General features: G+C 42.7%; 2 protein-coding genes across 3 annotated transcripts in view; both read right to left on the reverse strand.

Annotated features, from left to right (window-relative positions):
- Positions 1-4,508: 4,508 nt before the first annotated feature.
- Positions 4,509-26,616, reverse strand: LOC140740586 (tubulin polymerization-promoting protein family member 3-like). 2 transcript variants are annotated; one of them, XM_073069874.1, is made up of 4 exons: positions 26,506-26,616; positions 13,271-13,491; positions 9,942-10,095; positions 4,509-4,768 (listed from the first exon to the last, which is right to left on the reverse strand). In XM_073069874.1, exons 2-4 carry the CDS (start codon positions 13,459-13,461, stop codon positions 4,580-4,582), a joined length of 534 nt encoding a protein of 177 aa, XP_072925975.1. In that variant the 5' UTR covers positions 13,462-13,491; positions 26,506-26,616; the 3' UTR covers positions 4,509-4,579. The 2 variants fall into 2 exon arrangements, with proteins under 2 accessions (XP_072925975.1, XP_072925973.1); XM_073069872.1 differs by lacking the exons at positions 13,271-13,491; positions 26,506-26,616 and adding an exon at positions 10,428-12,549.
- LOC140740585 (tubulin polymerization-promoting protein family member 3-like) overlaps positions 22,421-26,769 on the reverse strand; it is a 45,118-nt gene continuing 40,769 nt past the window's right edge. The window contains exon 4 of the mRNA XM_073069871.1: positions 22,421-26,638. Within this exon, the coding sequence (XP_072925972.1) occupies positions 26,441-26,638 (198 nt within the window). The 3' untranslated portion in view covers positions 22,421-26,440. The remainder of the gene's footprint in view (positions 26,639-26,769) is intronic.

Raw genomic sequence — 26,769 nt, forward strand, 5'->3', positions numbered from 1 at the left:
TGGACAAGGAACCAGAACCTGGGTCTTGACTCAGGCTTGGACCCCAAACCAGGTGAAGACATGACAAGGCCTGGGTTCTTGGGTCTTGAGGCTCAGGGGCTTGAGACTTGCATAACTCGGAGGCTGGAGCTTGGAGGCCGACTAGGAACTGTACATCAACATAGAGCTGGGACTTACCCTTCGACAAGCCGGGACTCCTCTTTAACAAGACACTAACATGAGACTGGACAGTACATAGACATAGAGCCTTGACTTATCCTTCGACAAGCCGGGACTCAACTTTCACACCACACCAAGGTGGGGCAGGTCCATCCATCAGGTAACAGCAGAATGGCCTGATTTACCCAATAGAGGCAAAGACAAGACAGATTCCTCCCATAGGGCAACAGCAGAACAGCCTGACTTACCCCACGGGGCGAGGACACGAGAGATCATCCCACAGGACAACAGCAGAACAGCCTGACTTACCCCACGGGGTGAGGACAGGAAGAGACAAACACTGAAGAACAACAGACAGTTCCATCCCTGCATCGGGGTTGCTCCAAGTCACAGTTATAGCCAGCAACCTTGGCTGGCTACAGAAACAACCAGATCCCTACCTAGCTCAGAGTGGCTGACAGCCACCCAGCTGGCCCAGGGAAAAGCCAAATCCATACCACAGTGACAGCTCCGACTACTGACAGTAAGGCTCCAAGAAGCAATGGTCCTCCAACACAGCCTAAAGATGGCAAGTGGCCATTCTAGTCTTCCACCAGCCATTTGCTCCCAGGGAATCTTGACAAGACAACCACCCAACCACACTCAATCCCAGGGCCACTTATATTCCCAGCCACAAGATGAGCATCAGGCGCTTATGATTAAAGACCAATCGAAACAAGAGACAGCTGGAGGACACGGAGTCTGCGGACCAGACCGTGAACCGGAATGCAGACTTCGGACCCAACCATGACACTACTATAACAATTTCATGTTTCCTTCAACAGTCTGTGACCTCTCTACAAATTTGTTCCTCTAAATCCCTGGGACGGTTGGGTGGTCTGTAATATAGACACATTAATGTGGTCATACCTTTCTTATTTCTCAGTTTCACCCATAACACCTCACTAGTCGAGTTCTCCAATCTGCCCTGAGCTTATCTGCCTTTCCTACAATATTCATTGCATTGAAATATACACAGCCCAGGACATTAATCACAGTATGTTCAAGATTTTGATTCCTGATTGTGTCTGAGGTCTTAACAACATCTGTCTCCACAACCCCTCCTCTATCTGACCTCTAGCCATTCACCCTCCCATTTAAGAAAGCTGAGGGTTTGATCCGAGACGTCCTGAATCTTGTTCTCATTCACAGAAGCTCCTTTTTATTCCCCTAACTAATGATTCCCCTATCCTACAGCTCACCGCTCTCCCCTCCTCCTTCCCTTCTGAGTCACAGAGCCAGGGACCTGATGGCTGGGACTTTCCTCTGTTATGTTATCTCCACCAACAGTATCCAGAGTGATATACCTGTGGTTGAGGCAGATGGCCACAGGGGTACCTGCACTGGTTGTTGAATCCCTTTCCCCTTCCCGATTGTCACCCATCTTCCTGTGTTCTGCACCTTGGGTATAACTACCTCTCTATACATGCTATATATCACCCCTTCAGCATCCTGAATGATCCAGAGTTCATCCAGTTCCAGCTCCAACTGCTTAACACAGAGTGTTAGAAGCTGCAGCTGGATGCACTTCCTGCAGGTAAAGTCATCGGAGACACTGGGGGTCTCTCTGCCTTCCCACATCCCACAAGATGCACTTTCGACTATCCGGCCTTGTATCCCTACTGTTCTAACTGATCAAGCAGGAAGAAAGAGAATCAATAAATAGACTGTGGGGGAAAAAAATCTACATACAGCTTTTTCACCTTCTCTCACTCAAGCCTCTGGTTGTTGAAGCCTCAAAGAACTATTGCCTAAAAACCCCACTCTAACCCTATCCACTCCAACGATGGCCACTCCACTTGCTCTTGCCTTATTTTAATTTGTTCTTGCCAATCAATCTGGCATGTAGTTCCTTCAACACTTCTACTCTCAGCTCGGATGGTGCAATAACTCTCAATCCCCATACAAGGCAACACCGGTGCAGGTAAAAATGTGGAACTGGGATTTCTGCTGCACATTTCTGCCATTTTGGGTGGCCACGTAGACCTGAGACAGCATCGGGTCTTTTCTGGTTTCTCTGTGTATCATCTCTGCCTCAATAAGCAGACTTTCAATTTGCTTCAGGGAGAATACGTCAAGAGGTGTGTCTCTGTAAATGGGGCAATCTGTCAGAATTTCCACGCTTAGCCACCATCTTGAATTTAATCTTGTAATTGTGTCCTCCAAGAGACAGAGTCCATCTCTGCGATCGTGCTGCTGCTGTCAGTAAAACACCCTTCTACAGATTGAAAATGGACACTGGTGGTTGATGATTGGTAATAAAGGTAAACTCTTTCCCTTACACGTACTGATTGAAACATTTTACATCCCAAACAGGACTCAAGGTCTCTCTGTCAATCTGTGCATAATTTTTCTCTGCAGTGGTAGGGGAACATGATGTAAAGTAGGGGTGTCAAACTACTGGCCTGCGTGCCGCATCTGGCCCGCGAAGGTGTCCAATCCGGCCCGCAGGATGATTGGGGGGAAAAGTATATTCGCGATAATTTATTAGGTATCTGTACAGCAGCCGTACAATAGGTGGCAGTTAACCAGCCACTGTGCATAAGCACTTACCACCCTGCACTGAAGATCACTAGGGCCCCACTTACGTCGTCAGACACAGTATAAACACACAGAGTACTCGGGTAAGTAACACCTGCAGCAAGGCGACTGTTTGCTGCTGTGGTTCAAAATGCTTTCCAAGAAAAGAAAAGTTGACATCGAAGGTTGGATATTCAACAATAGTTGGAAAGATCGTTTTTTCTTCTGTGAGGTCAACGGCAAACCTGTGTGTCTGATATGCTCGCAACACGTGGCTGTGGCAAAAGAGTACAATATCAAACGACACTGAGATGTCACACGGAGAAAAATATGACAAGTACGCAGGATGACTCAGAACGCAAAACGTACCCGAGCTTGAAGCAGCTCTGGAAAAACAGCAATCAGTGCTCACCAAAAGTCGAGAGACTCATGATGGAGCTGTCAGGGCCAGCTATATTATTGCCAACAAAATAGCTGCTGCGTCGAAGCCATACTCAGAGGGGGAGTTCATCAAAGCATGCAGGCCGACGGCGGCTGAGCTGGTGTGCCCTGAGAAGAGACAGGCTTTTGGTAATATCAGCTTGTCAAGAAATACTGTGGCAGAGAGAATCGGGGACCTTGATGAGATGTGAGCACTGACGTGACTGATGTAGCTCAGTTGGGAATATTTATTCATGGTGTTGATGCATCTTTGATTGTCACCGAGGAGTTTGTGGAGATGGTGCCCATGACAAACATCACATCGGCGAATGACATTTTCTGCAGCCTCATCGAGGCCTTGGACAGACCTGGGGTTGACTGGAGTCACGCTGTCAGTGTGGCAACAGATGGCGCACCATCCATGGTCAGGAAAAAGGCAGGTGTTGCTGTGAAACTCAGAGAGAAAGTTCAGAGAGAGAATCCAGAGCAGGAATTCTGGAATTTTCATTGTATTATACACCAAGAGGCGTTATGTAGCAGGAGCCTGAAAATGGACAATGTCATGGATGTAGTAACCAAAACGGTTAATTTTATTAGAGCCAAGGGACTCAACCATCAGCAATTTGACACTCTTTTGTCTGAAAGTAATATTGGACACGGCCTACCCTACCACACTGAAGTCCGTTGGCTAAGCAGAGGGGCTGTGCTCAAACAACACACACAAAATGCTGGTGGAACACAGCAGGCCAGGCATCATCTATAAGGAGAAGCACTGTCGACGTTTCGGGCCAGACCCTTCGTCAGGACTAACTGAAAGGAAAGATACTAAGGGGTTTAAAAGTAGTAGGGGGAGGGGGAAATGCAAAATGATAGGAGAAGACCGGAGGGGGTGGGATGAAGCTAAGAGCTGGAAAAGTGATTGGCGAAAGTGATACAGAGTTGGAGAAGGGAAAGGATCATGGGACGGGAGGCCTCGGGAGAAAGAAAGGGGGAGGGGAGCACCAACTTCCGTTAATGCCCCTCCTCCCCTTCTTACCCCATCCTTGACATATTTAGTTGTTTGTTTTTTTCTCTCTCTCTGCCCATCACCCTGCCTGTTCTCCATCTCCCTCTGGTGCTCCCCTCCCCCTTTTGATTGCATGGTGACATTCTCTATTGCCCTCAACCTCCATATTTGCCAGCATTCAAGATTGTTGCCATTGTGGGTGAAAGTGCATCCTTGAAATATCTCATCCTTGGAGAGAATCAGAGCAACAGAGCACAGCTGCCTTAGGACAGGAGCAGTGAGTCACACTTTCTACCAATAAAGAAGGCACTTAAAAGTAAAAATAGAAATGTAATTTAATTCTTTAATGTAAACGCTAGAGAACTTAAGCAGCTGAACATGGTACAGAGAGTACAGGTGCTCTTCTGTCCTTTAGTGGAAGCATCTAAACTACTTCTACTTCTTCACTTTCTGGTCATACGTTCCCGCACCCTGGTAATTTGCGACGTAACCTGTATTTTCTGCTGTGTACTCCCTGCCACTGATCCCTTTGCCTTTTCCACTTTCATCAAAGCGTTCCTTGTGGGAACCCGTGTACTTAGAGGTGTCTGTCAATCTTTCAACGGCACCTCCTTTAGTTGCAACCTAGAAGGAGAAACGACATTGAAAAGGTTAGATATTTCTTTAAAAATGTCTGTCGTTTTCACCATAAATTTGCATTGAGGTCACTGGTCCAATGGGTGAGATTACACTTTTATGTCCAAAACAGATAAGAGAGACTACAAACTGCTGCATTCATACAAGTTCCACAGGAGATTGTGATTACATTTGAGGAAAGGTTTGAAGAGAATGGAAGTATTAGGACCTTGTGCTTCACCAGGGTTATTAAAATGGGAATAAATGATGCAGGAGCCTCAGAAAGTTAAAGCAACTTATGAACAAGGGGAAGTTTTGGCCAATCAGCCAAATGTTTTGGTCATTGAATGCAGCCAATGAGTAAGGAGGTATTCAAACCCCACCTGCCATTGACAGTACTAGGGTGAGCCTTCAGTGTCCAGTGTCCGGATCAATATTGTGAGGAGAGATTGAGAGACTGAATGGAATATTTCATCCACTAGTCTTTCAGGAAGTGTAACGTGTGAAACGGAAAAAGAATATTTGGAATATGCTGCAAATGAAATGGTAGGAGTCAAACAGTGAGGTACTGTACTTAACGAAATTGACCGGAGCTAACTCGGAGTGATATCAGGAAGTTTTTATTCCCGTGCCAAGCCCAGTCAGCATTTGGAAGAAAGAAACATTATGTGGCAATGAGTGAATTTAGGGTTTTGAATGAATAAATTAAAATGATCCATGACATTTTCAACCTCTCATTGCTACGGGTGGAAGTTCCCATTGCTTCAAAGAGACAACAATTATACCAGTGCCTAAGAAGAATAATGTGAGCTGCCTAAATGACTATCGCCTGGTAGCACTCACATCGACAGTGATGACTAGACTGAACTCCTGCCTGAGCAAGGACCTGGACCCATTCCAATTTGCCTATAGCAACAATAGGTCAATGGCAGATTCAATCTCAATGGCTCTTCACACAGTCTTAGACCACCTGGACAACACAAACACCTATGTCAGGATGCTGTTCATCGACTATAGCTCAGTATTAAAGAGAGTCATTCCCACAATCCTGAAAGAAAAGTTACATAACCTGGGTCTCTGTACCTGCCTCTGCAATTGGTCCTTGACTTGCTAACCACAACTTGAAGACCACAATCTGTATGGATTGGTGATAATATCTTCTTCTCATTGACAATCAACACTGGTGCACCTCAGGGGTGTGTGCTTAGCCCACTGCTCTACTCTCTATATACCCATGACTGTGTGGCTGGACATATTTCAAATACCATCTATAAATTTGCTGATGATACAATCATTGTTGGTAGAATCTCAGATGGTGACGAGAGGGCGGACAGGAGCGAGACATCCCAACTAGTGGAGTGGTGTCACGGCAACAACCTTGCACTCAACATCAGTAAGACAAAAGAGCTGATTGCGGAATTCAGAAAGGGTAAGATGAAGGAACACTTATCAATCCTCATAGAGGGATCAGAAGTGGAGGGAGTGAGCAGTTTCAAGTTCCTGGGTGTCAAGATCTCTGAGGACCTAACCTGGTCCCAACATATCAATGCAGTTATAAAGGAGGCAAGACAGCGACTATACTTCATTAGGAGTTTGGAGAGATTTGGTATGTCAACAAATACACTCAAAAACTTCTATAGATGTACTGTGGAGAGCATTCTGACAGGCTGCATCACTGTCTGGTATGCGGGGTGGGGGGAGAGACTACTGGACAGGACTGAAAGAAACTGCAGAGAATTGTAAATTTAGTCGCCTCCATCTTGAAGTACCCAGGATACTTTCAAGGAGCGGTGTCTCTGAAGGCAGCGTCCATTATTAAGGATCCCAGCACCCAGAGCATGCCCTTTTCTCACTGTTACCATCTGGTAGGAGGTACAGACGCCTGAAGGCACCACTCAGCAATTCAGGAACAGCTTCTTCCCCTCTGCCATCCGATTCCTAAATGGACATTGAATCCACGAACACTACCTCACTTTTTCAATATATATTATTTCTGTTTTTCATGTCTCCCTGTCCCGCAGATGAACACATTCCCATCTTCTTCATGTCTTTACACTGCCTGGGTGGAAGTTGCTTAAGGACCATGGCTCAGTTACTGGTCAACAGGTGAGGAAGAAATCAATAAAATCAGTCAACCTTCAGTTTGCCTGATGTACTATTTGTGGATAAACTACCGGCACCCCTAGTTGGTGAAAGAGCATGAAATGTTAATGCACTGCAATTTGTTACTTTGCAAATGTACTGATGGGCCTACATTTTGTCAGGGGACTCTCTACTGAAGCCATGTTTTGGACCATTGCCCATTACATATGGCGTCCTGAAGAATACTGAGCATGTATTCAAATCAAAACGTACAATTGCAGCAGATTCAGGGACTGACAGTGGTTCACTGCTAGGTGGCATTGCTGGGTCACACACTTGTGTTCCTCTATCAAACATGTATAGTTCCTAATGTTGATCCTCTGCAAGGATAATGCTGCAAGTAGCGGGGGATTCTTTCTGTCCAATATCCCTAGTTGATTCTCCAAATAGTGAGCTGACTAAGATACTGAGTCAGTGGTCGGTGGAAGTGGCTGAAAGAAGCAGTGAATCCCTAAGCTCATGCCAATCATTAGCCTTTTCTTTCTTCTAATATCTGACTTTCCACTTGTATTTTTTTTCTCTCTGACTTACGAGTCTGCAAATCTGCTGTTCAGCACCCTGGAGAATCTTCCCAAAGCTTCGCTACAGTGCCTGTTTACTTGGCTGCTTCCAGAAATATGCTTTTGACCATCTTGGTGCCAAGGATAGTTTGTCCTGAATGAAACATTTCATGGTAAAACATACGATGGCAAGAGCACAGTCCAGGGGATTCAGGGGCAGGATGAATTCAGCAGCACATGAACTTGGACGGACTCACGGAGGTGGAAAGGAAAGTTCTAACCTGCTTTCTGGAAGATATATTACAGGTACTCGTGAGCAAGCATTCCAATGGTCAGACTCGATCTTCAAGCAGCCACCTACCACACGTGTTGTTTTGTGAAACCACAGAACTGTAGCCTGGTGGAACCATGCAGTTACCAGAGTTACTAGCACTTGTTTGTGGGATATTATACACTATGGTCACGTGGAAGCTGAGCTTCTCTGGCATGGGAAATATTGTTGTTCCCGAGCGGGATATCATTTAGGTGGATCTCCACATTTCCACTCCCAGGCCCACACCCTTGAACGCAGCTGATTCCTTGACCACGTACACACAGCCAATGAAATCACTTGGTTTGGGAAGAGCCACCAGCATTGTAAAAGTGGTGTAGATGGCCGGTTTCCATGGCAAATGACCAACATTCTTGGCCTAACTATTCAATGCATCTGGCATTTTGTATGTTACAGCTGTCGACTTCTTACAGTGAGATTTTACAGATAATTCCTAACCTTTCCATGGACAGAAAATGTAACAGAGAAAAAAAGCACTGAACTGAAATGTCCTTGTACTCAAATTAGATTCAGAATCTGGATCTTGGAGGCTGTGCTGGTCTTAGATCCCATCCCATGTGTTGTTGCAGAGCCCACTGTCATCTTGGACTGTGTTCTCAAGAATTCAAGTATTCAGGGTGATTTCATTTAAAATGTATTCATTGAATGTCTGTCCTAAGGTTCATGTGCTTGTCCCACAAGACCTTATGTTCTGTTGGCTGAAACACTCAAGGTTACCATTGAATCTTTGACCAATTGCACCCAAAATGTTGGAGGAACTCAGCAGGTCAGACAGTATCTACAGAAGGGAATAATGAATTGACATTTCGGACTGAGACCCCGTCATCAGTTCATGAGTCCTGATGAAGATCTCAGCCTGAAATGTCGATACTTTATCTCTTTCAGTAGATGCTGCCTGACCTGCTGAGTCCTCCCACATTTTTGTGTGTTACTCTGGATTTCCAGCATCTGCAGAACCTCTTGTGTTTTTGTCTAATTGCAGTTGCTGGCAAATACTCCCAGGTGATTTGAGCTTTAAGAATTCCTTCAAAGTGAAGTCAAAGGATGGCAACAAGTACACTCAAAAAATCTTGGAACATTTAATCGCATATTGTACTGGGCAGACTTTTCAAGAAGGAGTACACAACATATTTTGAGTAATTACTGTTCAGATGCTTTGACTCCATCGAGGGTGGGAGAACACATCAGTCGTACAGAAGCTCAACACGGTAGCAACTTTCCTACAACTCAAAGAGCAGAGTACACTGGTGCAGTGGGTAGAGCTGCTGCCTTCCAACACTAGAGACTCCAGTTCAATCCTAGCATTGGGGTATTTGTCTACACTCCAGGTGCTCTGCTTTCCTCCCACATCCCAAAGTGGATCAGAAGATTAACTGGCCATCACTAATTGCCCCTAGTATGTGTGAGAGAGTGAATGAATCCAAGCAACACAGGGATAATAGGATTGATTAGGATTGGAATAACTGGGTAGTTTATGATTGAAGCTGACCTGATGGGCTAAAAGGCCTGTATTCCTGCTCTGAACCACTTTGTAACATGCTTGACTGTAGTGTGTCCTGGGTGTAAACCGGCTAAGTTACCAATCCACTTGGAGGGACTTCATCTGCCCACCATGAAAAGCCTGCCATAGCAGCAAGTTTGATGGTTTGACTTGAATGGAAAATAATGGCCCCAGATGTCTCTTGACAGAGGGATTGATTTAAGCATTTCATAAAAAATAAATTCCAAGTCTCATTTCAAGCTCTCTGCTAGAGAGTGCTCTCCAGTTGAACATTTCATCCATTAGAAATTAAGATCGCGGAACTGGTCTGCCCAGTATTTTGCTGCAAACACACACGGTTGCTTTGAACTGACACTATATGCAAACATATCTGTAACAGAAATATGTTTCTGTGAGCACATACAGATGTACGAATGTGTGTGATGTGATCTGTACTATCTCTGTGTTCTGAGTATAAGTACAGTAGATAATATGCTCAGGAAGTCTATGACATGGCTGACAATTTCTAACAGAAATGAACCAAAGTTTGCTTCATTCATATTGGTTCCAGTCAGAAGAAGAGAATGATTTCGGAATTTTAAGGGTTCAGTATCTCAATATAAAAGCCAGAAACTCGAGGGAAATTAATGGAATTTTACGGATACATTTGAAACCAAATGATTCAACTTCAGATCTGAGTTTGTAATTAAATGGGGTCAACACACTTACTGTTATTCCAAGGTTAGCTGGGTCTTTTCCAGCTATTAAAACATAAATTGACTGAAGTGCATCTTCTTGACTTTGTCCTTTGAACCTCTTTGGAGCCAGTTCTCTCAGAGCTGCTTTAAACTCTTCAAAGTTGATCACCCGAGCTGATTTGGCCCTGGAATTAAAACATAATTGTAGATTAACTTTCTCTAATTGTTTCCAGAATGGACTGGCATTAAAAATTGTAAATACAAAGCAGGAGATATTGAAACTACTGAGCAGGTCAAACAGTGTTTATGGAGAAAAAAACTGAAATATGATTATTGCTCAAGAATCTATAACGTTAAATATTTTTCTCTTTCATTTGATGCAACCTGATATATTGAATGTAACCAGTAGTTCTAGACTCATTTTTCTAACATCTACAATAGAATTATTGTTCAGCAACTGGACAAAACAGCAAGGCCAATATTTATTGTAAATCCCTGTAGGCCATTCAGAAGTTACCTTGTTGAAATGTTGCAGTTCTTCTGGCGATGATATTCCAGCTGTGCTGTTGGATAGGGAGAGCCGAGATCTAGCTGCACAAAAGAAAGGTCAATATGTTTCCAAAGCATGTTGCTGTGCAATTTGCCAGGGAACCTGGAGTTAGAGATGTTCCCATGTGACCAATACTCTTGTCTTTCATGGAGACAGAGGTAGCCTGTCTGAGAGGTGCAGTCAGAGTAAATTAGAGCAGTAACAACTGTACTTTCATGGAACTTTCAGTAACGACTGGTCTAATCTTCTCTGGACAGATTGTATCCTCTATGAGACTATTGTTATTCCTCTATGCACCTTGTGGCACATCGGGTGACAACCTTGCTGTTTTCTTGTCTATTTTGTCTATTTATATGAGACCGAGTCGCTAGCTTGATGCTCAACCCAGCATGGATGGAAAGCATGCAAGGAGCCGGCGGATTCGAACCTTGGACCATTCACCTCAAAGTCTGGTGCTGATGCCACTACACCACTGGCTAGCACATGATCCTGTGGCAGAGGGAATAAATATTTAAGGTGCTGATACAGAACTAATCCAGTGAGCTGCTTAGTGCTGAATGTTGTTGAAATTCTTAAGTGTTGTTGGATTTGCATAAACCTTGCTACTTTCTGGTAGATGATGGAAGGACCTTGGGGTATCAGAATGTGTTTTGATTGTTGGCTTCTGATGAAGGGACCTCTTGAAGTGTCTCAGCTCAAAACACAGACACTTTATTCCTCTCCACTGATGTGCCTGAACGGCTGAGTTCCTCCAGCATGTTATGATGTGTGTTTCTCTGGCTTTCTAGCAACTGCAGAATCTCCTGTGTTTATTAACTTTTTAGCCTGTTCACACAGTTCTAGTATTCATGTGGCTGGTCAAATTGAGTCTCTAATCGATGACGACCTCCAGGATATTGATGGTAAATGGGTTGCTGAAGATAATGCCTTTCAATGTCAAAGGTAGATGATTAGGCTCTGTATATGGGAGATATTCATTGCCAGGTGCTTCAGTAGCATAAATGTCACCTGCTACCTGTGCCTGAAGGTTATCTATATCTTGTTGTGTACAGACAAGGATTATTTTGTATGCTGAGGAGTTGTGAATGGAACCAAACATCGTGTGGTCAAATGGACCTCCAGACTTTATAAGGTATGTCTTCAAGGAAGCTGTTGAAGATGGTTGGACTGAGGACACTCTCCTGCAGAGATATCCTAGCACATCAAAATTTTCCTCAAGCTGCCCTGGTAATTTTTTGCCAATGCCTTAAATATTAAACCATCTGCTAATGGAAATAGCTTCCCCATATTTACCTTATCTAAACCAGATTAAATCTTGTACACTTTTAACAAATGTCCTCTCCACTGAGGGCAGCACCACCAATTTCTTCAGTAAAATCTTGAGGCCAAAAGTCCCTCATCCCTAGAACCATTCCAGTAAATCTCCTCTGTATTTTCTCCAGAATCTCCATATGTGTGGTTATCAGAACTAGATGCATGATCATAGTTGTGACCTAACTGGTGTTTTGTACTGTTGAACGTTGCTTTGTATTGCTCGAAGAATTCTGAATCACGGACGTTTACTGCTCTCAAAGATCGGCAGCCATGTACACTCATCCCTTTGAAACCTGGCTGGATTTATCCCTGTAGCCTATCATTACTCCCCAGACACAGTACTAAAATAAATGATGTTGCATAGTACAGGTGTATATGCTGACAAGTAAACACACTACAGCGTACATTAAAGGGAGTTTTTCTGATATTTCATAGTCTGCATCTTTGCTCACTGTCCCTATAGTTCAAACACTGAATATTCTATGTGACCGAATGTCCAAATCTCTAAAGCTTTCCTGTAGTCCACAAGGCACAATCAGATGATCAGTGAAGCAAGGAGGTTGGCACCATCCAAGACAAGGTGACTGACAATTTGCTCTCTCAACTCTACGCTGTCGTCATTGAACTTGATGCTCAGTTGATTGCTTTGCTGGGGTGGGGGTGGATTAAAATGATGGATGGGTAAACTTTGAGAAGTGAAGTAATTTTATTATTTACTTTCCTCATTTATTCCTTTCTGTTGGGTGTCCTTCAATTGTTCTGACTTTATGATTGTCTCAGGGCTCCTGGGAGTGGCAAACTACTGCGACTACAACATTTAGTCCAATCTGTGGGGATAGAATTGTAAGTGCTATCCTCGAGGATACACTGGATGATAGAGAATTATGTAATAACATTTAATTAGTATTTATTACTGTCACATGTACCGAGGTACGGTGAAAATTTTGTTCGGTGTACCATCCATACAGATCATGTCACTACAGCAGTACACTGAGCGAGTATAAGGAAAACAGAAGACAAATCATCACGTTGCCAGATCCAAGGTTTGCATTGTCAAACTGGCTTGTTGTACTTTCTATTGTGAGGAAAATTTAAGCAAATTTATGCAATAAAATGAGTACAAGCAGTTTTATTGAGCTTCACCCAGAGCATGCCCTTTTCTCACTGTTATCATCAGGTAGGAGGTACAGAAGCCTGAAGGCACACACTCAGCGATTCAGGAACAGCTTCTTCCCCTCTGCCATCCGATTCCTAAATGGACATTGAACCTGTGAACACTACCTCACTTTTTAATATACAGTATTTCTGTTTTTGAACGTTTAAAAAAAATCTATTCAATATACATAATTGATATACTTGTTTATTTATCATTATTATTTTTCTCTCTCTGCTAGATTATTTATTGCATTGAACAGCTGCTACTAAGTTAATAAATTTCACGTCACATGCCGGTGATAATAAACCTGATTCTGATTCTGGAAGTGGCTGCTACCTACTTTACTTTTGAAAATAGAATATCCACATCAGTTGGGGTGACTGTTTTACCATCGATTACATTGCAGTCTTTGCACAGTTTGGACCAGTTTTTCCCATTCATTTCATTCCCAGTCGACTTAGTATCCCCATGCATTGCAAATTTTTTGAAAGACTCATGCAGAGCTTGCATATTTGTTGATGTTCCCGCCATTCTTCAGTTTCTGTGATTTATTCAGTTGTCCTGTATAAAATAAAAAGAGGGATTTGAAAGAAAATTATCTAAAACTATTGGAAAAGAAATTGCATTCTACAACTGAAGATATGAGAAATATTTCCGATCTTTACACTGAAATTGCTTTACTGAGTAGGGAGTGCTTGATAAATGGGAAATACTATCCCCTCAGCCAACATGGCTGATTAAACGTTAGCAAAGTTTAAAAGGCATTTAACAGACACATGATCAGGTATTCCTTGAAGGGTAAGATGTGACATTAGAATGGCATTTCAAACTACTGAATAGATGTATGTTAATAGGAGGGATATGGGTCATATACAGATGAAAGCACTGTTTAAATTAGCATCGTGGTTGGCACAGATATTGTGGGCAAATGGCCTGTTTCTGCACTGTCGTGTTCAGTATTTCGTGTTCTGTGTTAACTGGTCAGACCTGTTAGAATGAGCAAGTACATGAGTGAGGAGCTTCCCTGCATTCCTTTGCTATTCAGCAGTGTTTGAAGAATTCTCAGACTCAGCCAAGCCAAAGAGAAACTACAGTATAACTTAATTCTTTAATTTTAAAACCGATAAACTTGAACTTTATTTTATACCTCTGAAATGGCTCACCTAATATCCTAAAGCGTCTACAGAAGGATCCTTCCTCTTGTTTGAATTTTTAAGGGCAGCATGCTTCTGCAGCCATGGCAACATCAAATCTGACATCAAAGCTGTGCAATAAGTCAACAATGCCAATTGTCATCACCTGAATCCTGAGATCTAATTGGTGGAAGGATATTTTTCTAAATATTATGATTTGATTTTCGCCAAATAATTTTCCAGATTTTATAATATTTAATAATGATAATGGTGATAAAGTCAAAGGTCACTCATAAACCTTCCATTGGCCCAGTATTGCTAGTAATCACTACAATGTTCAATCTCCTTACTTCACTGCCCAGAGAGGTTATTGTAAATCAAATTGAGGGTTTATGCACTTATTTGGTTTTTGTAAAAAAGATGCACCCTGTTTCTTAGTAGATAGTGCAGAATGTAAGCTAGGAAGCTAATGAGCTTCAAATCCCTCTAGATAATAAAGAAATCAACTCCATTGTCATAGAGTCATCTCTGTATACCCATGACTGTGTCATCACCCACAGCTCCAATCTGCTAGTTAAATTTGCTGATGACACTACACTGATTGGCCAAACCCTGACACGGTGGTGTCAAGAAAACAACCTCTCTATCGATGTCACAAAAACAAAGGAGCTGGTTGTGGACTACAGGAGGAATGGAGACAGGCTAACCCCTACTGACATCAATGGATTTGGGGTTGAGAGGGTGAACAGCTTTACATTCCTCGGCATAAACATCACTGAGGATCTCATGTGGTCTGTACATATGGGCTTTGTTTTGAAAAAGGCACCACACACCTCTTTCATCTCAGACGGTTGAAAAACTTTGTTATGGACCCCCAAATCCTATGAAATTTCTACAGGGGCACAATTGAGAGCATCCCGACTGGCTGGATCACTGCCTGGTATGGGAACTGTACTTCCCTCAATCGCAGGACTCTGCAGAGAGTGGTGTGGACAGCCCAGCACATCTGTAGATGTGAACTTCCCACTATTCAGGACATTTACAAAGACAGATGTGCAAAAATGGCCCGAAGGATCATTGGGACCAAGTCACCCCAACTACAATCTATTCCAGCTGCTACCATCCGGGAAGCGGTTCCACAGCATAAAAGCCAGGACCAACAGCTTCTTCCACCAGGCCATCAGACTGATTAATTCATGCTGATACAATTGTATTTCTATGCTATATTGACTATTTTTTTTTACTCCTCGTGTATTTGAAGGATGTAATTAATAAAGTCAATTCAATTCAGTAAACCATGTGTCAGATGACCATTTTTTCCCATCTGCACTAATCCTCATTTGCTGTACTGTAGGTCCAGGTGCCTCTGTGACCTGCTGTGTCTAAGTACCTCTGAAACAGGATTACTGCATCCAGATACACTGCTTTCCGTAACAGTGTGTTCCTGATATCAATCATTAACTATATATATAAAAAAACTTCCTCCTCAGATCTCCTTCAACATGCCTTCCTCTCACCTTAAACCTACGCCTTCTTTTTTTGATACCCTGTCGATGGGAAAAAGATTCTGAATATCTACTCTATCTATGCCTCATAATTTTATATTCTCCAGATACATACACTCAAGATTATTCAGAACTTGATCCCTGCATACAGAAGAAGCACTGAAATGGAGTAAATCAATTACATTTAGGAAAAATTACTTCACGCTTGATTAATCTATCAATAGTGTAATCATTTTTCAGTCAGCTTGTATTGAAATTCAAAGGTTCAAAGGTCAAGTTTAATGTCAGAGAAATGTATACAATGCACATCCTGAAATGCTTTTTCTTCGCAATTGGTCATTATAATAGCTATGACAGCCTGCAACATTTTAGTCAAATTGCCAGAAAGGAATCAAAAGGATAAATTTTTTACTTTCATGGTTTACAATGGCACAGAGAGCATTCACCCTTCTGACTTTCTATAGCAAACTCTTTACCCCTCTAACCTATCCTCCCCACTTTCCCATCCGTTCCCCACAGATTCCAACATTGTAGTCATGCACTAGGTGTGATTTACGGGGCCAGCTAACCTCCCAACGAGCCGTCTTTGGGACATGGGAGAAAACATGGGAGATGATGCAGACAACTGACCAGAGCGGAGGTCAGGACTGATTGTAGATCACTGGAACGGTGAAGCAGCAGTACTACAAGCCACTCCGCTCCTCAGCCCATGCTCATATTGAAAAAATTCCAAAAACTGAGCTTAGCTAAAGAATCATTTTTTTTCTCTCCAGTTCTGCCGAAGGGACTCGGCCTGAAACGTTGACTGTACAGGTGTTGCCTGGCCTGCTCAGTTCCTCCAGCACTTTGTGTGCGTCGATCAGAATCAGAATCAGGTTTATTATCATCGGCATATGTTGTGAAATTTGTTCACTTAGCGGCAGCAGTTCAATTCCATACACAATAATATAGAAAGAACAAAAAAGGAAATCAATTACAGTAAGTGTATATCGTATATTAAATATTTAGATTAAAAATACTGCAAAACAGAAATTATATATATTTTTAAAAAGTGAGCTGGTGTTCATGGGTTCAATGTCCATTTAGGAATTGGAGGGCAGAGGGGAAGAAGCTGTTCCTGAATCGCTGAGTGTGTGCCTTCAGGCTTCTGTACCTCCTCCCTGACAGTAACAACGAGACAAGGGCATGCCCTGGGTGGTGGGGGTCCCTAATGATAGTCACCGCTTTTCTGCGGCAACGCTGCTTGAAGATGTTCTGGATACTACAGAGGCTAGTACCCAACATGGAACTGACTAATTTTACAACTTCCTGTAGCTTCTTTCAGTCCTGTGTAATAGCCCACCCTGACACCAGACGGTGTGGCAGTCTGTCACAATGCTCTCGTAGAAGTTTCTGAGTGTTCTAGCTGACAGGTTTTGCTACAAGTTTTATATTAACACTCATCAGTTGCAGTTTTCTTCTTTTGGTTGATGATCACAGTAATCTTACATTACATTTGGCAGCAATTTTTACTGGTGGCATCTCACGTAGTCATCAAACACCCGGCACACAAGAGAAAAGAACAAATCGTGTTGTGGAGGAAGATATTGTGAACTAAAGATTTTGACGGACCAAGGGTTAATATTGGCTTTTTGAGTCTGGAAACCCGTTGGCAGTTTACTTTGTTACAGATATGGTCGAGCTTTCAGCAGAGATGATTTTTAGAATAAATACTTGCAGTTGCCTATCTTGTAAGAATTAGACTCTGGGATATGAAACAAACTGTTTGTTAATACAAAGTTGTACACAGGACTGAATGTTTAATTTTTGGCAAAACATCAATTTCTCCTTCAGATAAATAAATATGCACTCCCATTCCCCTCTCTGACCTTTTACCTCTTCTCACTTGCCTATTACTTTGCCCTGGGTCCCCTCCTCCTTCCCTTTCTCCAATGGTCCTCTCTCCTCTCCAATCAGATTCCTTCTTCTCCAGCCCTTGACCTCTCCCACCTACCTGGCTTCACTTATCACCTTCCAGCTTTGAACTCATCTGGAAACGAAGCCCTACTGTTCCCCTATGTCACTTGATTTAAGAGTTGACAACATTCAAGGCCTGCCACAGCTGTCGAGCATCTCTCATTGGTTCAATTTTGGTCACAAATTTCCACTTCACCTGTGAGATGGTTTTCTGCAGATCATATCTGTAATTTTTGTAACTTTTTTTGTCTTTAGATTCGAATCAGAATCAGAATAAGAATCAGGTTTATTATTACTGGCAAGTGTCGTGGAATTTGTTAACTTAGCAGCAGCAGTTTAATGCAATACATAATATAGAAGTAAATAAATAGATTACAGTATATGTATATTGGAAATTAAAAAATCATGCAAAAACAGAAATAACGGATATTGAAAAAATGAGGTAGTGTTCATGGGTTCAACGTCCATTTAGGAATTGGAGGGCAAAGGGGAAGAAGCTGTTCCTGAATCGCTGAGTGTGTGCCTTCAGGCTTCTGTATCTCCTACCGGATGGTAACAGTGAGCAAAGTGCTTGCCCTGGGTACTGGAGGTCCTTAATAATGGACGCTGCCTTCCTGAGACATTTCTCCTTGAAAGTGTCCTGGGTACTTTGTAGGCTGGTACCCAAGATGGAACCGACTAAATTTACAACCCTCTGCAGCTTCTTTCGGTCCTGTGCAGTAGTCACTCTTCTCCACCGCCCCCCCCCCCCATACCAGACGGTGATGCAGCCTGTCAGAATGCTCTCCACAGCACTTCTATAGAAATTTTAGAGTGTATTTGTTGACATACCAAATCTCTTCAAACTCCTAATAAAGTATAGCTGCTGCCTTGCCTTCTTTATAACTGCATTGATATGTTGGGACCAGGTTAGATCCTCAGAAATTTTGATACCCAGGAACCTGAAACTGCTCACTCTCTTCATGTCTGATCCATCTATGAGGATTGGTATGTGTTCCTTCATCTTACCCTTCCTAAAGTCCACAGTCAGCTCTTTTGTCTTACTGACGTTGAGTGCAAGGTTGTTGCTGCGACACCACTCTACTAGTTGGCATATCTCATTCCTGTACATCCTCTCGTCACCACCTGAGATTCTACCAACAATGGTTGTATCATTAGCAAATTTATAGATGTCATTTGAGCTATGCCTAGCCACACAGTCATGTGTATATAGAGAGTAGAGCAGAGGGCTCAGCACACACCCCTGAGGTGCGCCAGTGTTGATCATCAGCAAGGAGGAGATGTTATCACCAATCCGTACTGATTGTGGTCTTCTGGTTAGGAAGTTAAGGATCCAAGTGCAGAGGAGGTACAGAGGCCCAAGTTTTGTAACTTCTCAATCAGGATGGTGGGAATGATGGTATTAAATACTGGGCTATAGTCGACGAACAGCATCCTGACGTAGGTGTTTGTGTTGTCCAGGTGGTCTAAAGCCGTGTGAAGAGCCTTTGAGATTGCATCTGCCGTTGACCTATTGTGGCCATAGGAAAATTGGAATGGGTCCAGGTCCTTGCAGAGGCAGGTGTTCAGTCTGGTCATGACCAACCTCTCAAAGCATTTCATCACTGTCGATGTGACTTCCACAGGGCGACAGTCATTAAGGCAGCTCACATTATTCTTCTGAGGCACTGGTATAATCGTTGGCTTTTTGAAGCAGTGGGAACTTCTGCCTGTGGCTGTGAGAGATGGAAAATGTCCGTGAATACTCCTGCCAGTTGGTTGGCACAGGTTTTCAGAGCCTTACCAGGTACACTGTCGGGGCCTTTCGCCTTATGAGGGTTCACCCTCTTTAAAGGCAGCATAACATTGGCCTCAGAGACAGAGATCACAGGGTCAATGGGTGCAGCAGGGATCTTTACAGCTGTAGTTACATTCTCCCTTTGTAATAGCATGTTGTAATAGCCAGGAAGAGGCTATTGCATATTTCTTAAACACAGATAAGGTATTTCTGACCTGTTAAAACATAGAAATGTAGAAAACCTGTAGCACAATACAAAGTAGGTGATTGGAAATTTCAGTTCCAAATTTCACAGATGTTGCTGGGTAATTTCAGGGATACTTTGGCTAGAATTATTGCCTTACCACAGACTATATATAGAGGAGGAAGGAGCCTTCACAATTCCTTTTGTAAATGGTCTGTTGAATGTGTATTCAGAGCCTAAAGCAAAGACATAATGCTAAGAATTTATGAGGCATTGGGCAGACAGCATTTGGATTATCATAACCAGTTTTAGAAAGGATCTGCTGGCATTGGAAAGGGTCCAGAGTAGATTCACGAGAATGATCGCAGGAATGAGAACTGTTTGATAGCTCTTGGCCTGTGCTCACTGGAGTTTAGATCTCATTGAAACCTATCAACTATTGAAAGGCCTAGATAGAGTGAATGTGGAGAGGAGGTTTCCTATAGTAGGGGAGTCTAGGACCAGAGGGCACAGACTCGGAATTGAAGGACGTCCCTTTTGAAGAGACGAGGAAGAATTTCTTTAGCCAGTGGGTGAAGAATCTGTGGAATTCATTGCCACAAATGGGAGTGGAGGCCAGGTTATTGGATATATTTAAATTGGAGGTTGATGGGTTCTTGATTAACAGGGGTGTCAAAGTTTATGGGGAGAAGGCAGGAGAATGAAGCTGAGAGGGAAAGTAAATCAGCTGTGATGGAAAGGCAGAGCAAACTTGATGGGCTGAATTGCTTAATTCTTCTCTTTTGTTTTATGAATTACTAAACACTTATAGATATTTGCACCATTGTTATTGTTCTGATGAGAGGAAGGTACTTTCCTGAAGGAACTGCAGAGTCTATTAACCATCTATCCAGTCATTCACGAACTGGAAGCCAATTAATTCCTTTGTACACCATCAAAATAGCTTGTGTAAAGGGGTTAAGCAACATTTAGAAGTGAACACACTCCAACGTTATTCATGGTAGTTTTCTGTTTTCCACTTAGCCATTTATCTGAAATATTGTGAACTCTAGGGTGAGAAGAACAAACATCATTCCAGACTGGTCAGCAGACATCTTTTCAGATCCTTGAGGAGTTTAATGTTGTGAAATAATTGATTACTTTTCTTGTTCCCACCAAAAAAATTACAAGGTTAAAAATTGTACAGTTTGATGGTTTCATTAGCTGGTTATAATGGATGGATAAGAAAAGATATTGTTTGACTTGTGTATTGAATAAGTCCTTCCTCAAGTCAGTCTCTGTACTGATTGAAACACAGAAAACTTTATTCATCACGTTGGTGTAATTGTATAGTCCTAGGAAGCATTAGCCTGTTAAAGTCAATGTTGACGTTTATTATTGTACATCATAGCACAGCAATGACAGTCTGCAAACAACGGGTACTTTGAAACCATTCTTGGCTGTAGGCTAAACTTTATTAAAAGCAGCTGTTTTACTGTTTAGATGAATGTGCAGTTTCCATGGAGAAACGTGTTTACCAGAGTCATGCCCTGGACGTAGCTGAACTTTCATTTCCTTTGGGTGCTTCACCCATAAGTATCAAAGATGCCAAAGAATCTCATACACTTTATTGATTCTTCAAGTATCTTATCTTTGAAAAATTCTCCAAGAACAAGATATATTTAGCTTTAAGCTGACACTACAGTCACTGGGTTAAATTTTCCCATTCTGGATGCCATGATGAAATCACAAATGCACTGCCAAGGGTTTCCCGTAAGCTGCCTGCTGCCTGCAAGGAGGTGTTCATGCTGGATAACAACACCACAATGTAAATTTATCCTTCTGTCATGTGAACATTTCCAATCATTTGTAAACAACAAAGAAAACAATAATCATCAATCTAGGTTGTTAAAAACAGGGGAAGAACTCTTGGTAAATAGTACTGTGGTTTATTAGCATCATAGTAATTTTTGAGCATGTCATTTTTAAAATTCAAACTTATTTAGATGAATAATATTACGTAAGCACCAATGCAGTTCATTATACTGCTTGCTATTTTAGCTTTCTGTCCATGTGATGTTATGGAATCGGATACGTGGTGGTGGCAGAGGCAGATACACTCGAGACTTTTCAGAGGTGGTTAGATGGACACATGAATGTGGGGAAAATGGAAGGAGACAGACATTGTGTGCACAGAGAGGATTAGTTTAGTTAGCCATTTAGTTTACTAATTTAATTGGTTCGGCATAACATCATAGCCTGATCCTGTGCTGTACTGTTCTCCGTTCTATGTATTTTGTAGTTTTACTCTTTACACAAAGCATTAAAGATGTGTAACAGAGCAGTCTATTTCCAAATTTAAAGTGTGCTAAGGAGGGTGGAAAGTACTTGTACAAAGTTTCAATACTAAACGTACGAGGGGTGATTGATAAGTTTGTGGCTAAGGTAGAAGGAATCAATTTTAGAAAATCTAGCACATTTATTTTTCAACATAGTCCCCTCCTACATTTACACACTTAGTCCAGCGGTCATGGAGCATACGGATCTTGGACCTCCAGAAAGTGTCCACAGCAGGGGTGATTGATAAGTTTGTGGCCTAAGGTAGAAGGAGATGAGTTATACAGCTCTCGTTACATGCACATGCAGTTAAACTCTTTGAGTGATTATGCAGAAAGTTTGAAGTTAATAACTCATCTCCTTCTACCTTAGGCCACAAACTTATCAGTCAACCCTGATGAGTTATTAACTTCAAACTTTCTGCGTGATCACTGAAACAGCTGACCTGCATGTGCATGTAATGAGAGCTGTATAACTCATCGCCTTCTACCTTAGGCCACAAACTTATCAATCACCCCTGCTGTGGACACTTTCTGGAGGTCCAAGATCCGTATGCTCCACGACCGCTGGACTAAGTGTATAAATGTAGGAGGGAACTATGTTAAAAATAAATGTGCTAGGTATTCTAAAAGTGACTCCTTTTACCTTAGCCCTGAACTTATCCATCACCCCTCATATCAATTGATCCTACTATGCTCCTATATGGTTATCAGGAAAGATTTAATTTTGCATAAAAACAATCACTATCAAAAATCTCGTTAAAATAGCATAACTCATTCATCTGCCAATAATCTTATGAGCTGGGTGATGTCAGGTTATGGTATCTCACTGAGTCCCAGTCATTTACAGAGGCATACTTATGAGGTTCCCCTCCCGATGATTTCGGGTGATTATTCATTACACAATGGTTAGAGCATGAAATGTCTGCTTTGGTATCCTGTGCTGTACCATTATGTGGTGTTAATCTAAAAGGGGTGCAAGAAGTAACGTGAGGACGGACGTTAAAGCCTTTAGCTCCAACACAGGGCAAATAGTGATAGAGGCTGGATAAATTTAAACACACTGTTTCCAGTTTGAAACTTTGATGTATTTCCTTGGTGCTGACGTATTGAGAATTTTGAAGCTATCATTCAGTATTTGCAGGGACTTTGTTGGCATTGACAAATACTAAGTAAGGAACAAAGGTTTGGAATCGTGCACTCAAGGATTTGACACTGAGATTCATGAAGTTTCTATACAATAAAATTTAGCAACTCCAGCTTGCAGTATGTTGCCACATAGGCCATTAGCTGGAACGCTACAAAGAGCTCCAGCAATACCAGCCTATCAAAGCAAAACTGCTTCTGAACTTGAAGCCTTCACCTTACAGTTAGATAAGTAACTAAAAGTGAATATCTGTAATCTAAGTAAAATATTAAAGTAATTATTTCCAAGTTATGTTTAAAACTATAAGTATATTCTTTTTTATAATGGAGATATGAAATGCATTTCCATTATGTACTTTAACATCCTTAACAGATAAAGTGTAATTAATACTTTTGGGCTTATTTTCTCATTCTTATGTGGCTGCAGACACATAATTGTGTTAACACAAAAATTCTGTTAATGCTTTGGAGCTTGAGATTGTGGAACAGTTACATGTGGAGTTTAAATGCCATATTAAAAAAGTTAGCGGGGCCTGTCAGAACTAGAGATCACACTTGGTCACAATTAGTCACGACCAGGGCCAACAGAAAGAAGTTAGGTTTAACTGGAGTGGCCATTGTGGGAGTGGGCCAGTGTTAGATTGGGCCAGTGTTGGAGTGGGCCAGTGTGGAAGTGGCCACTGTGGGAGTGACCAGTGTTGTAGTGGCCATTGTGGGAGTGGGCCAGTGTTGGAGTGGGTCAGTGTGGGAGTGGCCAGTGTTGTAGTGGCCATTGTGGGAGTGGGCCAATGTTGGAGTGGGCCATTGTGGGAGTGGGCCAGTGTTGGAGTGGGCCAGTGCGGGAGTGGCCAGTGTTGTAGTGGCCATTGTGGGAGTGGGCCAGTGTTGTAGTGGCCATTGTGGGAGTGGGCCAGTGTTGGAGTGGGCCATTCTGGGAGTGGGCCAGTGTTGGAGTGGGCCAGTGTGGGAGTGGCCACTGTGGGAGTGGGCCAGTGTTGGAGTGGGTCAGTGTGGGAGTGACCAGTGTTGTAGTGGCCATTGTGGGAGTGGGCCAGTGTTGGAGTGGGCCAGTGTGGGAGTGGCCAGTGTTGTAGTGGCCACTGTGGGAGTGCGCCAGTGTTGGAGTGGGCCAGTGTGGGAGTGGCCAGTGTTGTAGTGGCCATTGTGGGAGTGGGCCAGTGTTGTAGTGGCCATTCTGGGAGTGGGCCAGTGTTGGAGTGGGCCAGTGTGGGAGTGGCCACTGTGGGAGTGGGCCAGTGTTGTAGTGGCCATTCTGGGAGTGGGCCAGTGTTGGAGTGGGTCAGTGTGGGAGTGACTAGTGTTGTAGTGGCCATTGTGGGAGTGGCAAGCTGAGGCTATGGCTCAAGAAGTTTTTGCAAGTAGAAGCAAAGGCTGAAGCATATTTCCGGTAAGTTTCTTTCTTATTGTACAATTTGAGCATTGGGAATGACAGTCAGGACAGTAGAGCTTCTCCTGCAGGATGTGGGAGAACATGGAGACCTCCAGTGTCCCAGGCAACTACACCTGCAAGTACATCCAGCTGTAGCTTCTTACAGACCGTGTTAGGGAACTGGAGCTGGACAGCCTTCTGATTATTTGGGAGAAGGAGGGGCTGATTGACAGGAGATACAGGGAGATGAAGTGCAGGACACAGGCAACTGGGTGACCGTCAGGAGAGGGGAAAGGGGCAGGGAGCCTGTGCAAGACATTCCTAAGGCTGTTTCCATCAATAACAGGTTTGGATACTGTATTTGTAGCAGAGGAAAGTCACAGTCACTGAATCTGTCTCTGTACCTTAGAAGCAAAGCGGGAAGGGAGTTAAGAGGCAAACAAGTGATAGTGGATTCATTGGTTAGGGTAACAGACAGGAGGTTACGTGGGTAAAAACAAGATTCCCAGATAGAAGGATGCCTCACAGGTGCCAGGGCCAGGGACATCTCAGATCAAGTCCATAACTTTCTTAAGGAGGAGGTACCAATGACATGAGCAGGAATGGTGATGAGGTCCTGCAAACTGAGCTCAGAGAGTTAAAGGACGTGACTTCCAGAGTACTGATCTCAATGTTGCTACCGATGCCACGTGCTAGTGAGGCTGGATATAAGAAGATAGTGTGCGAGGGGGTTTCAGAGTTTTGGAATGGGACTCTCTTCCAGGGGAGCTGGGACCTGTACGAATGGGATAGTTTGCACCTGAACTGGAGGGGGACCAGTATCCTTGAGAGAAGGTTTGCTAGTGCTGCACAGGGAGATTTAAATGAGAGCTGCAAAGGGATGGGAAGCAGAGTGCCAGGGGAGGTAGAAGAGTGGCTGTGGAGAAAGTAGATGTTCAGCCCATGTACAATGACAGGTACTGAAAGATTAAATGTGGCATGACTAATTCTGAGTTGCACCTATTTCAATACAGGGAGCATTGTAAATGAGACAGGTGAGCTTAGTGGCATCACAGATAGATAGGGGTGTAAAGAGATCTTTTGTTACATCGGCTTTCATAAATCAGAGTACTGTGTCGAGGAGTTGGGATGTTATGTTGAAGCTGTATAAGACATTAGTGAGGCCAAATTTGGAGTGTTGTGTGCAGTTCTGGTCACCGACCTACAGGAAAGCTATCAATAAGATTGAAAGAGTTCAGAGAAAATTTACAAGGATGAGGACCTGAGTTATAGGGAAAGGTTGAATAGGTTAGGATTTTATTCCCTGGAGCATGGGCAAATGAAGAGAGATGTGACAGAGAAATACAAAATTATGAGGGGTATAGATAGGGTAAATGCAAGCAGGCCTTTTCCACTGGGGTCAAGTGAGACTAGAACTAGAGGTTATAGGTTAAGGGTGAGAGGTGAAATATTTAAGAGGATCTTAAGGGGGAGCTTTTTTACTCAGAGGGTTGTGCGAGTGTGTAACGAGTTGCCAGCTGAGTGGTGGATGTGGGTTCAATGGCAGACTAACAGTTCAGTACAGACTAGATGGGCTGAAGGGCCTGTTTCTGTGCTGTAGTGCTCTATGACTCCAGCACTCTATTCTACTGAAGCTGGAAATATTGAGCAATGCACAAAAATTGCTGGAGGAACTCAGCAAGTTGGGCAGCATCCATGGAGAGGAATTCACAACTGACATTTCGGTCTGAGAGTCTTCATCAAGACAGATCATCAGTCCTGATGAAGGATCTCAGCCTTAAACATCGATTGTTTATACTCCTCCAAAAATGCTGGCTGACTTGCAAAGTTCCTCCAATAGTTTGTGTGTGTTGCACAAAAATATTCCATTTATGTTTAACATAGGCATTAAATGTTTATTTTTACAGGACTAATTTCTACTTAAATTATATAAAGATTTAGCATAAATCTGGTGTTTCCATACTGAAAATCATGTTATATATTATAATTACTTTCAACTAAAAGCTCGTTAAAGCTGAATGACTATATATTTTACTAAGTCTTCAGCAGGTTAACCAAACCATTTCCCTCATTTACAACAAGCCAAATAAACCAGAAATAACTTTTAACATGATTTCCCTTTTGCCTTTTCATCATATGTTCCAGCTCCTTTGTAGGCTCCCACATAACCTGTATTCTCTAATATGTCCTCTCGCCCAATCTTCCCTTTGCCTTTTCCACCTTCATCAAACCGTTCCTTGTGGGATCCTGTATACTTGGATGTGTCAGTCAGCCTGTTAACAGCACCAGTCTTCGTTACTTTCTAAAAACAAAATAAAACTTTGTTAAAAGAAGAAAATTAAGTTAGAAGTTCATTTCATCCACTTTGTTATTTTCTGATCCAGTCAGGCCCACACCTGGGTTCATGACCAGCTCATAAGACAGTGACAATTA

This window comes from Hemitrygon akajei, chromosome 17 (assembly GCF_048418815.1).
Source record: "Hemitrygon akajei chromosome 17, sHemAka1.3, whole genome shotgun sequence".
In the NCBI taxonomy this organism is placed as follows: Eukaryota; Metazoa; Chordata; class Chondrichthyes; order Myliobatiformes; family Dasyatidae; genus Hemitrygon; species Hemitrygon akajei.